Source organism: Amblyomma mixtum, chromosome 6, assembly GCF_055824585.1.
Source record: "Amblyomma mixtum isolate Tamu chromosome 6, ASM5582458v1, whole genome shotgun sequence".
In the NCBI taxonomy this organism is placed as follows: Eukaryota; Metazoa; Arthropoda; class Arachnida; order Ixodida; family Ixodidae; genus Amblyomma; species Amblyomma mixtum.
In genome coordinates this window covers 146,595,463-146,612,132 of record NC_143017.1, presented here as the reverse complement: position 1 = coordinate 146,612,132, position 16,670 = coordinate 146,595,463, and the positions used below count along the sequence as shown (strand labels likewise).

The window sequence follows — 16,670 nt, the reverse complement described above, 5'->3', positions numbered from 1 at the left end:
AGTATACCCTTTGGTTGGCTTCGCTGCAGAGAACACAGGCATGCGGGCCACAGCACTCCACCGCGAGACAAGAATGTCTTGTGGCGAATGCGCACGCCAACCAAAATGCTTTGATGATGACTGCCTTCTGGTTTGAGGTTTAGTTTTCCGCCGCTTGGCTCTGTGAAACTACAGCAGGACGTCGATACAGTCAAGCACAAAAAGAGCACTGTCGAACGGTTTTAACTGCGTTAAAGGCGGGAAAAGTTGACCCCGCGTTACGCGCGTGCTTGAAAAAGCGCGAGCTGTTCGCGGTAATTTCAGTTTGCTGCTTCGCATATGAGTACCGTACAAATCGAAACACTCGGGGCAAAATGGGAAGTCGGGTTCACTACTGCGGTTCGTTATATAGGAGAATATTACTTCGTAATAGGGGTTTTGTGGGAGCTTCCAAGAGGCCATAATAGCCATACTTCAGCTATATTTGTTTCGTTTAAGGTTTGACTGTGAACCAGTCAAGCAAGTATCTACGCCATAGATACTTGCGCCTTTTTTGCGCTGTTCACCAGTATGAATGCATACCAACTCGCCCAGATCTCAGCCTTCTACGCCATAGGTATCCTAAGAAGTTTGGCAAGCAAATGCACCAGCCATTAAATGGGGACTATAAGGGGAATAAGTTCACCTGCACATAATCACGTGAACTCTTCGCTTGCCACGATTGGCTCGTCTTTAATTTTGTCGTGCAAAGAGCTATTGCGAGGATAAATACAGCGAAATGGGAAATCAAACGGCCAGGGCTTCCCAGCCGGTGTGGGGGAAGTGCCGGAGCGCAGGAATTGAAGAAGCGTCAGCCAATTAAACGCAAGGAATCTGAAAGATGAGGCCACAGTGGTTTCATAGACCGAAGGATGGCAAAGCGGACTTCGTAATAAACTATAGCACCCTACAATAAGTGGTGTGGTGGCGCCATCTGCTGCTACATATTTTATTCAAGGGCCATTTGATTGGCAGGTCGAGCCAGTCATGCAAGCACTTTTGTTCTCATTCGTTTTCTCCAATTCCTATTTCCACTATTTCATTTAAAAAAGAGCCTGAATGCAATGAACAGCTATATGGCAACAGCAGTGTTTTATCTGCTGCTGCCTATGCACAGACAAATATCCTCTGGTGTAACCCGGTCGTGCGCAACTAATTACCTATTTCATTTTGCCATAATTCATTAAGAAAGCTATAGTAGGATAAAACTTTGGTAACCATGCACCATGGCTACTCCGCTTACTAATCACAACAGTAAATGGAAAAAGCTTTTTAATATCTGACTGTGTTTAACGAGCCAGAGGCAACAGAATTCTTGAGGTTGTAATTTTGTCTGGTGGTTACTTCTTGTTTAGGCAACACGAAAAGTTTTAACAACATACTACTTTTTGTTGTGGAGGAATTCTGTGCGGTGATCCTGAATGCGGGCAGAGCCTCACTGCAGACTTAAACTGTATCCGACTCTGTATGGTGGCATTTCATCATAGATCCATCCCATTGGCCAGCAGCGCTACACTTCAGCTTTGTTCCCTTACCCTAAAACTTCCTGTATTCTCTTCAACAAAAATCGATTTTTGCAGAATAGACAAAATGCGATTCAACACCTTTAATAAAACACCACACCAAGCACCCATATAGAAAGCACTATATATACATACAAACACAACATAAGCAACCCATTCGTAAACAAGCGAACTTTTACACTCATTGCGATACTTGTCATTGCTGCGATCCAGCACAGCAGTTTTCTTGATCACAGCCATGAGAATGTCTATAATAACTATAGACAAACAAAAGAGGAACTATAGATGCAGGGCATGAAAGAAAAGGCAACCTTTGGCTGGAGCTAGTCATGATGAGTTTTTCCAATAGTGCTATGCACGAGTGAGAGAGAAAAAAAGCATTTTGGATAAATCTTAACCAGAACCAGAATAAATCTTGGCAGAAGCACCAGCTCATCATGAAGCACTCTTAGAGTGGTGTCTGCAAATGCTGTTTTTATTAGTGCCAAACCGCACCTGTTGAAATATAATGGAAACTGGCACAACACTCCACTTACGACAAACTGTGCACAGTGTACTTAAAACATCCCACAGGCAGGAAAATACAGCCTGAAGTAGGGCTGTGAGAGAAATGTTAGTTGAAAAAGCTCACCACTGAACGGGAATAAAAGCTTAACAAGTGGGCATGGGCACTGACTTAATTTACACCACATGGTAAAGCAGCAATGTGTTGTATGCTATGCATTTTTATGTGGATATACGTTATTTCTTCCACAACATTAGTTTAGGCAACCAAATCTTCAAGTGTCAATTAAATAAAAAGCAAAGAAACAGGTTTACTTCACGGCAAGTATATTTGAAAAATTTCCTAAGCTATGACTACAATGTTCCTTAGTGCTTTCCAATGTTCTGTTTGTTGATTCTTGTTTTTTTTTTTTTATAAGAACAGCACAGCTAATGAATACAAGAATACATGCGCAACCAACCCCTATAGAAAATATGGATGCCTGATCAACAGTTTTTCTCAATGCAAAAGAAAAGCGAGTACCACAAGGACTCATAACGAGGCTGTTTAATGTGTATTACCCTACAGACTGTTAAAAAAAAAAGAAAATGTTACAGGGATCTGAACAAGTTAAAAATTCAGCGCAGGGCATTAGACTGGTGCGAACAGCGTAAAATGTGGTCACAGTTCCAACGTATGCTATGGTACCATTAAGATGCATCAAGCCCGTTATATGCAACATCATTTGACAACAGGCAGAAGTGCCCTTTCTGAAACAGCTGTTACCACAGAACAGGGATACATACACAGCACCATGACAGCAACTTAAACGTAGTATTGCTTCTCAACTGCAGGTTTTTATAAGTCCATGCGCTCAGAGCGATTGCTTTATCATGACCACAGGGCAAAAGCAAAGTTTGTGATGCTTTCACTTCAGCTTTGGTTCTTATAGGTAACCAAGCCTTAGGTTCTAACAGAAGACAAACAAATATGACTTATTTGTTGCTTTTGATGACAGTATTCTCTTGGAACAGGCTACTGGCGCATATGCATCACACCTGCACTCGTTATTAAGGTGAACGACTGAAAAAAAATTGACAGTCGTAATCGTCTCTAAATTTTTTTGGCAGGTGGCAGGTGGTGCTTGCAGGTGTTGTTACGTTGCTAGCCACCCTCAGGGATCTTCCTGTGGCAGCCATCTTCCGGTTGTTCTTTCCTCTGCTCTTGCCATGGCAGGTGGCGTTTTGCTCTGCTACTACCTGCCAACATGCAACCTGTCACCTGGTTTGTTACGTCGACGATGACGTGGAATGGGTGCCTAAGAGCTGCACTCTAAAAACTGGAGAGGACACTTAGGCTCCAAGGGTATGATGCGATAGCGTTAATGATTTAATGTCTATATATGCGACATTGGTAATTCTTGACTTTATATTCCTAGATCACTGGGAGTCCTCATACCCCTCCTGGAGCAGTGGTGCAGCGGTTAAGTGATGTGCCACTGATCTGCGATGGCAGGTGCTCCCAGCGGTGGAGCTTGTGCAATCCAGGTTACTCTTCCTGAGGACCCTATCGCAATCAGTCATTAATTTAACTGGCACTTGCCCCGGTGGTCAGTTTGCTCACAACACAGTGGGCAGGTTGTGATGATGCCACATGGTCACGTGACCTACGTGGCCCATCTAGGTTGCTGGAGAGGCCGGTTGCTCCAGCAGCTCTGGCTAAGAGCTTGAAAGTCGCCAATGCCGGTGCCAACGCTGAACGCACCGGGCTGAAATGCCGGGAAGCCGAGAAAATGGCTGAAATGAAAGCACTCACTTGGATTGCATGACCACAGGTACCATGATCACAGATGGCATCCTCACAGACTGCCTTACCACATACGCATGGCTAAGTATGGCATGGCCACAACCACATACTGCACGACCATATAGAGCACAACCATACGCTTGCCCACAGATGGCACCTAGCCAGTCCCTCATAGGCCAGGCCAGGTCCACTCCCCTAGCCAATCTCGATAACATTTTCATTGACGTCAACGAACCATGACATTTTGCTTACAACATCTATACCATAGACAATGAGATTGTTTACTGCAATGAAAGTCCTATATTAGAATAAACTGCCTCAAACCAATGTACATGTCCAGCCTAATACAGGCTTCAGTAACTATCTTGCTATATATTAGCCATTCAAGCAAGTAGCACAGGCTATGTAGCAATGCAAAAAGGTATACTCTCACCTCTAGTAGCAACAACCTGCGCCCATGCTCACAACCACATAAAATCATGTCACACAGCTACCATGCAAGCACATCCTAATTAACAAGTGGGGAAGACACGTGCACTGGCTTGCAGCAATACAGTGGTGCTGAATCACCGAATGTAAATGACAGCCACCGCAGAGCTGGCCGTGACACACTGCTACAGTGAGTGGGTAAAAAGTTACGAAGTCCGGCTAACTGCAGCCCTACAGAACTCCCCTAGTATTACAGCTGTGCTTTCTGTGTAAAAATAGTCTTCGTTGCTTTGCACGAAGCACTGCTGCAGAACATTTCACAGATATTGTAAAACTATATATGAGTAATAAGCCTATAATTGGACAGACAAAAATGAAATGTTGCGTTCACAAGCACAGCACCTACTCAGAATACTTCCAGAGTAAACAACCACATGTGCCAATACATAAAGCAGTGATGATGACAGCTAGCTGAAAAAAAAAAATGTGCACATGAAACTGAACCTTTGCACAGTTATGCATACAGTAAGATAAACACGATAACAGACCAGACAAGCAATGCACTTCTAAAAACAATTAAACACACTCAATATGTACAGTGCAGTGACAATTAAATGAAATGGGCACAAAATTTCAGCAGGCCCAGCTGTTTCCTACTGTGATACAATAGAGTCAGGACAATGAACGCTAAACAGCAACAAGCGAGAGGGCCAGTGCACATTGCTAAGTCAAGCTCATGAAATGCAGCGAACTAATGTCGGTCAGGAAACTAGCATTAGAATTAAGCTTGCATATTGGATGTATGGAGGCAATGAAAAAAATGCTAACAGAGTGGAGCCTACGTGCCCTGGCGTTCCCATTTCTTTTCATCACGCCTCTACTCTTTCTTTTTTATCACTTCGGTAAAAGCACGTAGGCACCACATTGTTCCCATTTTTTTGCATTGCGATTGTATATAAGTATTATGGGGAACAAAAAAAAAGGTATGATTCACAGAATATTTAAAAATTTAAAAGCTCTTTGGCGCTACCAAGCAAAGAACATACCAGACACCAAAACAAAAATTTCACAGCTTTGACGAAACTATCAGGGAATGTAACTATATTTTGACATAAGAACTGCATTTATGAACAAAGAAAAACTGACATTTCTAAGAACTTTAAACACAACAGACACTCAAAAGTCAAAATGCCAAGTCTGTTTTATAGAACAAAATGAGTAGGGTGCAGAAAATTTGCGGCAATCACTAATGTTTTTATGCACACCCATCTGAGCAGGACCTTGAGATACAAATGGGTTATGCGCTTACCAACTCACTATAGTGAAGAACCTTAGCTCACCTGCCAGTGAAGAGGTTAATTTCGTATTCATAAGAAAACGGCATTTCAGCACTTAAATATGTAGAATCACATGCAGCTGTTGCAGATTCCTCGATTTGTTATTGCTGACTAATATTGAGAAGGCTCTACTAACACGTGTTATGTGACTAGTCATCATATTAAAGAGACACTGAAAGAATTTTCATGGGTTGCTTATTTTCTTTCGGAAGCTTGTTTTCTTCACAAGAAAAGCTTCAGTCTTGGCTGGAAGTTCAAATACAGCCTTGTCTAACTCATCTACAACCGTTAGATAAGTTACACATTGTATTGTCACAGCTGCAGAAATTTGCTTTAGTGTCCCCTGAAAGGACTTATATCGGGTCATTATGTTAAAAATGGTTCAAGTATTATAAACATTGTTTTGGACACACTGTTAAAAGCTAAAGATATACTTTAAGAATGACGAGTCATCAAATTTATGCAAACTGGCAGACAGCAGTAGCTGAAAGTATCGTAAAGTAATTACCAAAATATAGAGAATCATTGCTACTCATTGCCAAAAATGTACCGTGAAAAATTTTTTGCAGACACCAGAAATAATTTAAAAGTACATGGTGTCTAATGCTACATTAAATTAACAGATATTAACAATTTTGAACCCTTATAAAGCACTCTCCTAGCTGGCATGTCCACGGTGAGGAAAAGTTGGCAAAAGGTTTATCAGAAAGGTTTAAAGAAAACCAACACAAAAGACAGCTGAGACACTTGAATCCATCCTACTTCATGTTCGTTAGTCAAATTCAGAAATACAAAGAAACTGTGCCAGAATGCCAATGAGAGATGTCTTTTTAAGTTTGCTGTCTAGGAAACTTGGAGAACATGCACTCCTGACAAGTCTTAAAGGGTAACCCTGGGGTTTTTTTGATGTCTACAGACTCTCTTGAAACTCTCACGGTAGGTTCTCCACAGTCTTCTATTTCTTTTAGCCAATTGAATTTCATAGCTGGGTGGAATTTTGTTTCAGCGCAGAGGAATTCTAAATTTTTCTGTTTTGTGGCCTCAATTGAGCGATTTAAATGGGCGACCCTGGGTTTGTGATTCAACAAGCTGCACGCCCATCGGTTTTCACTCTGCGTTTGGTGAAGGAAAAAAATTCGAGCTTGCTTTTGGCCAATTCTCACAAATAATGATCGAAGCTGCCGCCAGTTCAGCCATTCAACAATTGGCATACAAGAGGTTTCATGAAAGTATTTGCGACATCATTTGTTGGTTGAAACCTACTTTAGTTTCGAATACCTAATTTTGCCTTTCGTCATTATTTTCGAAAACTGTTGATTGCAACTAAGACAGGGACATCCCAAGAATATAATGCAAGAGACAAGTCAAAATGTTTGAAAATCCTCTGCAGTTGCCCTTTAACTCTATATCCGAAAGAAAAAGAAGGCCTTGAGCACAACTAAATCTAAAGGGAGCAAAAATCAATGAGGTGTATTATAAAAACAGCCATCTTTAAGTTGAAAACTTAAGCACAGTACAGAAAAGCAAATCAACTAGTGGAGATCATCACATGTTTCGCTCAACACTTAGTAGTTCTAATAAAAATGCATAAGCCACTGCAAATCATGCATAATGCAATGAGTGGAATATGCAGGCTCACTGCACTAATGTTCAATGACTGACTGTACTGAATACATCAAATAGTAAAATTATTTGCACACAAAGTAAAGTACTTATTCCACTTTGAACCTCAAATGTAACATCAGGTTCAAATTCAAAATATAAGTGGCGCTAGATGAGTTTATTAATAATCAAAATTTTGTGCAGCTCCATCAGCACCCCCCATTACAGATATATCCCAGTGGTATTTATCATGTAAGTCTCATTAGGCTGCAAACTTACTACTGCCTAACAGACCATAAGCAGTAACATGCTCTACCATTGTGTCAAAGAAGACAGCAGTTAAGCATATGCTGCCAAATATAAGAGTCCTTCCTTCAAAAATCCTTCTAATGAGCCTTCCTATATGTAAAAATTAGAACAAGCAACGGTAAGCCTAAACTAGCTGGAGCTTGAACTCTGAATACATTTTCATAAAGCTAGCACTTCAGACTTTTGCCTACAACCCCTGACCCATTCAGATATCTCCAGGAGAAATGTCAGCAAGGAAAGCATTAAACACAGTTCAGGGAAACATTTTATCATTTCATATTGCCTTTGGTAGTGGTAAAGGACTCATGACAGGAAGCACTGAAATAGCAACCACAGCTAGATCATAAAAGTGAAATGACTGCCATCAAGCAGATTTAAGGAAAGTGAGGTGACTGATTATAATATGAAGCACAGTTAGTCAATGAACCGCGGGTAACAAGTAGTGTGACAAATAATCTGATCAACAGAAAATGTGTCAGATATATATCTGCTGCAGCTGAGACATGAGTGACACACTGAAACTGATCATGTTTTGTTTTGAAAGGTTATACCACATCTGTCTGTGCTTACCTGCACTAAGGCATGGCAAACCAGCGCTCAAGAGGGCAGCATGCAATTAGGACCAGATAATATCTCGGGCCCAGTACCAGACTCTGGATTTACAAAGTGCCACAGCAAAGAGAAAGAGAGTGAGATAAGAAAGATCACACCATCCTCTAATTCCACACACTTCACACAGTATACCATCCAGAAAAGCTGCATTAGGCATATACGTATAATAAAAAACTGTTCTTGTTTCTATAGTGGACGGCCATTTATGACTTCTCCAACATGTTCTCCTAGTGAAACTGAGTGACAAGACAAATTTTCTAGAACTCATGTTCACTCAATTCTTCAACATCAAAAAATGCCTCTCTGATCCATCCATACCAAATTTCCTCTTCCAACACCTCTGTTCCCTAACTTTATGATAAAGCTTTTCTTTAGAAACCAAAAACTACAGCAATTTGCTTTGTCCAAAGCACCCCTGTCTAGAAGTGAACACAGCATGCAGTAAACCGGGTATGCTAGGTGTTCCATGCCCTCACACGTTGCCTCACACATTGACACAGATGCACGCGCACACACTCCAATATCACCACTACAGAATTTATGACTGCAGTTGGAACAGCATTGTAGCAGGCTCCATTTACTTTTAACTGTACAATGAAGAGGCTTTAAGACAATCAGCCAATGCAAACAGGCATCTTTATACCTGCAGACGCTCACTAAACATACGATACAGGCGATCACTTCTTTTCCACACCAACTAATCTTTTTTGGTGAAATACACAACACAACAACCCCGAACAACCTCTTGTTCGTCCTTTGGTTAGCAGTGGCAACCACAACAGCCAAACGGGCACTAAAACTCCACTGGACATTCAATGGACGTCCGCAGGACGTCCCACACATCTCCAAGACATCCAAGGGAGCTTCGAGGCCCATTGGGAGCCCAACGGTAAAAAAAGTAATTTTGGTAAATTATAGGTAAAAAAAGATTAGACTATTTCATCCATCATGCTTCTCAGCAGCTGATGAAAAATAAAGTTTGCAGTTAACTGTGAAGTAACCGAGGAAAACTGGTTTTCTTGTGAAGGAAAATGCATAAATTTTATTAGGCTGCACTGCATGCACGAACACTGAAAGCAAAAAAATTGTAAGTTGAATCTATGCACTTTATAGACAAATGTTAGTGATGTGGCTGGCAGCAACAGCAGCTCAGAAACAGAAGTACAAAGCAGGTACAGTCTGGGACACAGATTCCAAGTGTCCCGCTACTTTTTTGCGCAGGCGTTTCTGAAGACTAGTGAAGTGAGCACATGAAAGAGCAAAGCCTGGTGCAGGTGACAGAAAAGAAAATAACGCCCTCCAAGGCACTTCATGCTTGCAAAGCATCATCTCTAGCCTCACAAAAGAAAAGAAAAAAATTTGCCCATCATAGTGAAAAACAAAGGTGAACCTGTGCATAAGAGCATGACAATTCCATTCTCTGAATCTCTCAAGCGAACAGCACCGCAGCCTCTGGTTAAGCAGCATCACCTGGCGGCAAATATTAATTTTATGATAAAAAATGCACAGTTAAATGCAGCTGTTCCCATCAGTTCTGTGACACAACGGATTAGTGCTACATTATGAATACGTAGAATTGCAGTTTGAATCTTCTGGCAGAAATAGTTTTAGTTCATTTTTTTTTAGTGAGAATTAACGACATACAAATTAATTATGATCTCTCCAGGGAATGTGTTTCCCTTTAGGTAGGGGTTGGGCTTACTGGTTGAAACTGAAAAAGAACGGTACAAGTGTGCCAAATTAATTTTTTAAAATCTAGTTTTAACTGAGCAGCTAGCTATCGATTAGGAGTTCAACTCTGTGAAATGCAAAGTAATGAAGCCAGGGACGTGGCAAGATGGTGGTAGCATTGGATTTACGGTAGTATACTACAGTTGTGTGCTTAAGGAATTGCTCTGCCACCTCTGCAGACCAGGAGGATCTGCCTCCTCTTGTTTGTTCACTGCTGTCACAAGCTTGGGAGAGTTACTTCGTTAAATATTTTTATCTCCTGCATACAAAGACACTGATGCAAAGCCATGCATAAGCCACATGAAAAAGTGGCAGGCCAATGACATGATGCTCCACCCTCTTGCTTAAGACATGCAACAGTCCAACTCACTTGCATTTTTGTCAGATGATTGCATCATTTAACATGTCTCATATCTTTTTTAACAGTGACAGCATTTCCTTTCACAAGCACAGCTGAAGTACAGCTGTATGTGCCCTGATTACTGGCCTATCTACTGCTGGTGCTGACATACGAGCTAAGATAAGCTCTAAACCACTTTTGACCGCACAGAAATATCTTGTTACATTACCGGAAACTGCCGGTAATTTATGTGCACAAAATAATATTCGCAATAAAAATAAATCGAGAACTGCATTTTGAAATAAGCAGCAAAGAAAATCTGCCAAATTTTCAAGAAACAAAAACCAAAATGTTCAGCCCTCACATTTTTCTTAGATACAGCGCTGCTTCTGAGCCATTATCACTGTTTAGGAAGCTTTGAGATGATCTGGGAGGTGATGCTGGAAGCTGGGGTTCTGTGCACTTGAGAGAATGGCATTACTCATGCATTACACTACAGGAAAAACGAGGACCAGTTATACCGAGAATGAATTTCGATGGGCAAAGAAGAGGTAGCTTTCGATACAAAACTGTCAAGAGCAATGCAGGTGGCCTAGTGTAGCCTGGCATGAAAGGTACATCACATAGCACATTGTAACTGTGCCAAGTCACAGCAAGAGGCCAATGCACCACACATTTTGAAAGTGATGAGGAGCGACGAGCAGATGAGTTGGCCTATACAAGTTTGCTCAGCAGCTAACGCTTCCTGTGCAGACGCCACTTGAGGATGAGAAAGGCAGCGAGCCGGAACAGCAGGTCCATGCCGAGCAGGATGAGGAACTTGTGAGAGATTTTGACGTCCTCCACGCCCAGTTCCCGGAGGATTGTTTTAGGTTCGCTGTGGAAGCAGAATTCCCCGTCCTCACAGTCGAGCTCCTCCCGGCCGTGGCCGTACAGAGCCTCAAGTAGGCCCTGCATGCCGTGGTAGAGGTGTGAGGTCTCCATGATCCAGCGGAAGGCCACTGAAATGTGCTGGCCCTGGACGAAGAAGCCGGAGAAGAGGAACGACGGCGACGCCACGGGCAGCACCAGGAATACTGCTGTCTGCATGCAGCCAGAGCAAAGCAGAGGCAGCACAACCGTTAAACAAAGGACGACACCCAACACTGGGAGCACTCACAGGGGCTATAAGTGCTGGAGCAGAAATGTGCTGGAGAGGCACCACTTCCTGGTGTAGTCCGAATAATACTGTATTTACTCGCATAATAGGTGCACTTTTTTTCCAGAAAATCCGGCTCAAAGTTAGGGGTGCGCCTATTACGCGGGGTAAAATTTCCGGAAATTTTTCGACGCACTCGTGTACGGGCCGCACCCTGTTTTCCCGAAGAAAATATTTAAAAAAAAAAGATCCGTTTAAGGGCCGCACCGAAACTTTCCACGACCCACGCGGGAATCGCCTTCGAAATGCACGCGCCGAGGCCTCCGCGATCGGCTCCGGCTGTGCGCAACGGGTGCTTGATCGCAGAGGCACGGCCGCTAGATACAAAGCGCAAAGCGAGGTGCGGCCCGCCACGTCGCACAGAAACGGCGTCTTGGGCCTAGTTCTCCGTGCGCCCGCCGCGGCGCCACTGCTCGGGGACAACTCCTCGCAGGGAAACGCCGCAACAGCTGCGTCGGTGCGCCCGTTGCTCACTCCTTGAGGCGTAAACAGTGCGCTTTCTGGTTGCTCATTAAATACTGCATTTTTCAGTAGTCATTGAAAACGCCGATTATGTCACAATCACCGCAGCAGGTAGGAAGTGTATGCCTGAACGCTGTCCATAACGGCCGCCTATACGATGCACGACCGGGCGAGCGGCTGTACCTCAGGATGTTGCATTAATGCGCCTGAAGCTTTCGATCTACTTTTAAGGCGTAAGCCTTTTATGGCTCATGACTCGCCAGCGTGTCCGTCCGTCCATGCGTCCGCGGCAGCTGTCATTAATGGTTACTTGAAAAGTCAGCAATGATAGTTAATGGTGTAGTAGTAGATGTACGAACAGTAATGATGATTAGTTAATGATACCCAGTAAACGCGCACACTGCGCATGCGCAGTGTCCCATGCGCAATCCTCAGGTGGTTTAACAACGGCGCATGTACACAGACGTCAAAAGTTTGCACAATGGTCGTATCACCCACAGCTCTCTCAGGTGCTCTCTGAACGTTGATCGAGGAAGGATGCAGCCCGCGCGTGCTCCAATGTCGCCCGCTACGAAGCGCGCTCGCGATGCCGTACGGAAGCGTTCAAGAGTCCCCAAACGATCTTCAACAGTCGCCAAGCAGAGGGCACCGACAGAGGCGGTTAAAGGCTTTCGCCTCTTCGCACTTTAGATCGTCAAAGAGCTCCCTGATTTTTATTCACTCCTCGCTACCCCATGTAGACGGTGAAAGAGACGGACACGTACAGCTGGTCACACGCAGTAAATTTCCGCTTCGTGTCACGTCGAATTTTGGCTCTTATATACACAAGTTATTGCAATTTATAAAAAAAGAAAAAAAACGATAATTATAGCTGAAGTTGTGGAACTTCATAAGCCCACCTGCAGCCGAGAAAACCACAAAGTACTTGACACTTTTATTGCATGGTCATACAAGAAAGCAAGGAACCATTCACTGACGAAGAACCTTCCTTGACCTTACTTTTTGTAGCCATTCTCTGTAAAATGCAAGGAACATGCCAGAGACCTGTCGCTTGGCGCCCACTTGTTCCTTTCCCTGACAGTCCTTGGCGAGCGATATTTTCAGCCACGCTTCTCGACGCTGTAGTTCAGAGGGAAACTCATGATATCTCACAGTTGACTGTTTTCTGGAGTTTGTGACGGACAGTGGCACACAGCAGATGCGCGGCATCGCGCCCCATACACGTCCCTGACCTGACCTCCACACACGCATGCACGAAAAGCCCAAAGAGTGCACGGCAGACACGAGGCAAACATTTATTCACGCGCACATGAAAAGTCCAAATCCAGCACCGCAGACGCGAGGCAAACGCGCTCACTCACGCGCACAGCAGAAAATCCAAAGAAAGCACTGCAGACATGAGGAACGTGAGTAGTAGTAGTAGTAGTGGTTTTTATTTTGCATTGAATATGGAAGGCAAACGCGGTTTTACACGACGCAAACGCGGTTTTACACGACGCAAACGCGGTTTTGCACGAGGCAAACGCGCTCGAACACGACGAAGCAAGGAGCGCTTCGGGAGTCCACTCCCGGGATCTGTCCCCGAACAGTGGCGCCTCCACCGAAAACAGCGGCCGCTACTGTAAACTCCGCCAGGACATGCTCGCCCATTGTCGGCGGCGCGACGTGGCTGGCCGCACCTCGCTTTGCGCTTTGCATCAAGCGGCCGTGACAGAGGCCACAGACGCCGCCCACGGAGGGCGCCCGAGGCCAAGGTCATCATCGTTTTCCTCCGCTGCGAGCTTTCGCTATCCATATCGCCATCAGCATCTCCAGCTCGTTTTTTTTGTTTTGTTTTTTTGTTGCTGTCAAGTGCTGGGATCTGCGGTAGCGCGATAGTTCATCGTGGTTTATGTCTTTGCCGCGGAGCGTTGCTGTTTTAGTTCGACGGGCAAGCACCTTAATAGCTACACGGCTGGGAGTTTGCTCTCGAACACGGCAAGCGAGCGGCAGGTTGGAAATTCGACGTGGCCAAGAAGTGCGGCAGTTGCGACCAACGTTTTGTTGCGACTGCGGCGTGCCTAAATTTTCGTACGCGACTCCAAGCGCCGAGGTTTTCGTGGGCCTAAGTCGGGAACGTTTCCGGCTGGAGACGAAGCTTTCCGAACAGACGTTTAAAGAGAGCATCCCTGAAAACTGTGTGCGGCTGTTCGACGCGATGTCGTTGTACGTGCTGTGGGTCCGCAGCAGCTGCGACGGCAGCAGCACTAGTAGGGACTAGTAGTCAGTTCAGCAAAAACTGTTAAAATAAAGATTGGGGGGCGGGGGGCGGCGAGGCGTCGGCTTGCAATCGTGTAAATACAGTATTGGTCACAGTGCCAAGTTCGGGGTGTGCCTATTATGCGCGGAAATAAAAAAATCTGATTTTTCGCGACCAAACTAGGGGTGCGCCTATTATGCGAGTAAATACGGTATTAAGAGTGCTTCAAGTGGCCTCGAGCCAGCCACATGCTGGAGGCATGCGATGGTCAGAAAAGCAACTGTCTCCACACAACTGTTGCTTATTTTGGAGGGGAGGAATAACCGCTAGCTTGACAGGACTGAAGAACGAGAAGAGGACAGGACAAGCGGTATTCTACCGCTCGTCCTGTCCTCTTCTCGTTCTTCTACCGCTCGTCCTGTCCTCTTCTCGTTCTTCAGTCCTGTCAAGCTAGCGGTTATTCCTCCCCTCCAACATGTCAGACCAACTGGCCCAAAGCTTCCCCTTGTTGAACTGTTGCTTACTTTATAAGCTGAATCAGAACTCTAAAAAAACTCATTTTTTTTCTAAATTCAGATGTCTGAGAGAAAGCCTTACCACACAAATTTAATATTATTTTTGTCCTGTTTATATAAATAATATCACGTAACCATACAGCATTTTGTTTCTCTGCAAATCAATTTTAAAGTTGCCTGTTTCCGACATTACTTCACGTGACTAATACTGAAAACAAATCAACAGCTGCACCACAAACACAAGCTGCCCTAAGAAAACCTCTCCATGCTTGCAAGAAGAATAAGGATCAGGATTTCTTTTGGTCACCTCAGGCATTTAATAAATGACAATGCTTACAGTCACTCGTTAAGTCTCTAGTTAAGTCTTTCAAAGCAACCACAAGAGAGTGTTAAAGCTACTTTCTTTCTGTCATTGCCTCAATTCTTTCTAGTCACAGAATATTTGACTGCGCATTTCAGTTTGTAATGCTGCACACTACCTGAATGCTGCTGAGTGCTGAGACCATGAGAGCCAGTCCTTGGGAGACAGAGCCCACTTGAATGACAAGCATAATCACAGAGGCGGCCCGCCACATTTCTCGTGGTTGTCCTGTTGACCAGTACAGCACCGCTGTCATAGCCAGCGGACCACAGATCTGTGCAGGAGACGGACATGTGCTTTAATGAGCAAACACAAGTAAAAAACAGCATAACATTAAAGCACTAGCTCAAAATTCCTTTCGTGTAGATTTCAATGTTGACCCAAGGACAATCCTGGCTAATTAAGCATTTTGTAAGCAAAAAGATTACCTATTCACAAGGGTTTCCTGTATTTTATATAATTAATGCATCTAGTGTACCATAATCCTGCTAAAAAGCATAGATTTAGGCATTTTTCATCAGCTTGTATGTTAGCAGCCACATTCTCATTTTTGATGCTATTGCTGCTATGTGTGACTGGCATCGGTAGGAAGGGATTGAAAAATGATTCATTTACCTTATCTACATGAATATAACGTGAGAGGGGAGTTAGATAACTCAGAAGAATTTAAAAATAGATCTCATAGTTCCACTTCTTCTAAAGAGAGACTGCATGAACATTTCAGATTTGCATGCCAAATTCGAGCGAAGCCAAGCCTCCGGCACCTCAACCCTTTCCCAACCACCCCACAGGGCATTGATCACCAGTGATTGAGGAATAATAATAATACTGCTTTATTCACCTGAATGTACAAAATGATTTTCCAGCCTAATTAAGTAAGCAAGGTTCGCTTGTGGGCAAGACTGGGCAGTCAAGCGAAAAGCAGTGCTTACAGATCATACAAAGCACTATTAAGTGAAAATAGTAAAACTAATTGAAATGCTATTTTCTCAGACAAGAACCGACAGTTTTTGTACAATTCAAAATACACTCATCCTAGTAGTCATAAAAAGTAAATTTACTGGCATGAAACACAAACCTGAAATCTAAAAATGGAAGTGTGCTTAATGCGTTTAAATAACAGAGCCTATGAGCCCACATACCATTTTTTTTGTTACCGTACTGATCAATTGCTCTCACCAATGTGAATGACTATATCAAAGCTCTTGGCATGCTGTGCTCTGATAGATAGATTAGTAACTGAAAAGATTTTTGTAGTATGGCATTTTGAAACCCACAGTGAAACCAATGCTGCGTCATGATCGCTGACAGCGATGGCTGCCCAAGCAGGTCCATCGCAAGTTTGGTATCATGACACATCTCGCGATTCTGCTGCATTGTCGATAGACACTTTGGACTTGGACAACAGCAGCAAGCTCATGACAATCCCAGGTCATCAGAACTCAGTATTCCTAGCATCGAGGGTCCCGAAACCAGCCCAAAACATAGGCAGGAGCTCACGTGTTTTTTTCACACATATGTGTCATTTTTGCTTGAGCTGAAAATCATTTTCTGATGTTTACGATGCAATATTTCGAATCTGCATCATTTGGCCACAATGTTCTGCTGCCTGCTCGGCAGACTTGTACAGTTTTCAACCTCTCAGAAAACCGGGCATTCACTGTGGCACTCCACAGGCCTCGGCATCTACTAAGAACCACTGAT

The 16,670-nt window shown here is 43.8% G+C and overlaps 1 protein-coding gene across 3 annotated transcripts in view; it reads right to left on the bottom strand.

Moving 5' to 3' along the window:
• Window positions 1-1,609: 1,609 nt before the first annotated feature.
• Window positions 1,610-16,670, bottom strand: part of LOC149340694 (ATP-binding cassette subfamily G member 4-like) — a 96,759-nt gene continuing 81,698 nt past the window's right edge. For all 3 annotated transcript variants that reach the window (XM_089549515.1, XM_089549516.1, XM_089549517.1), the window contains 2 exons: window positions 15,085-15,240; window positions 1,610-11,274 (listed from right to left, as the gene is read on the bottom strand). In XM_089549515.1, the coding sequence (XP_089405641.1) occupies window positions 10,927-11,274; window positions 15,085-15,240 (504 nt within the window). In that variant the 3' untranslated portion in view covers window positions 1,610-10,926. The remainder of the gene's footprint in view (window positions 11,275-15,084; window positions 15,241-16,670) is intronic.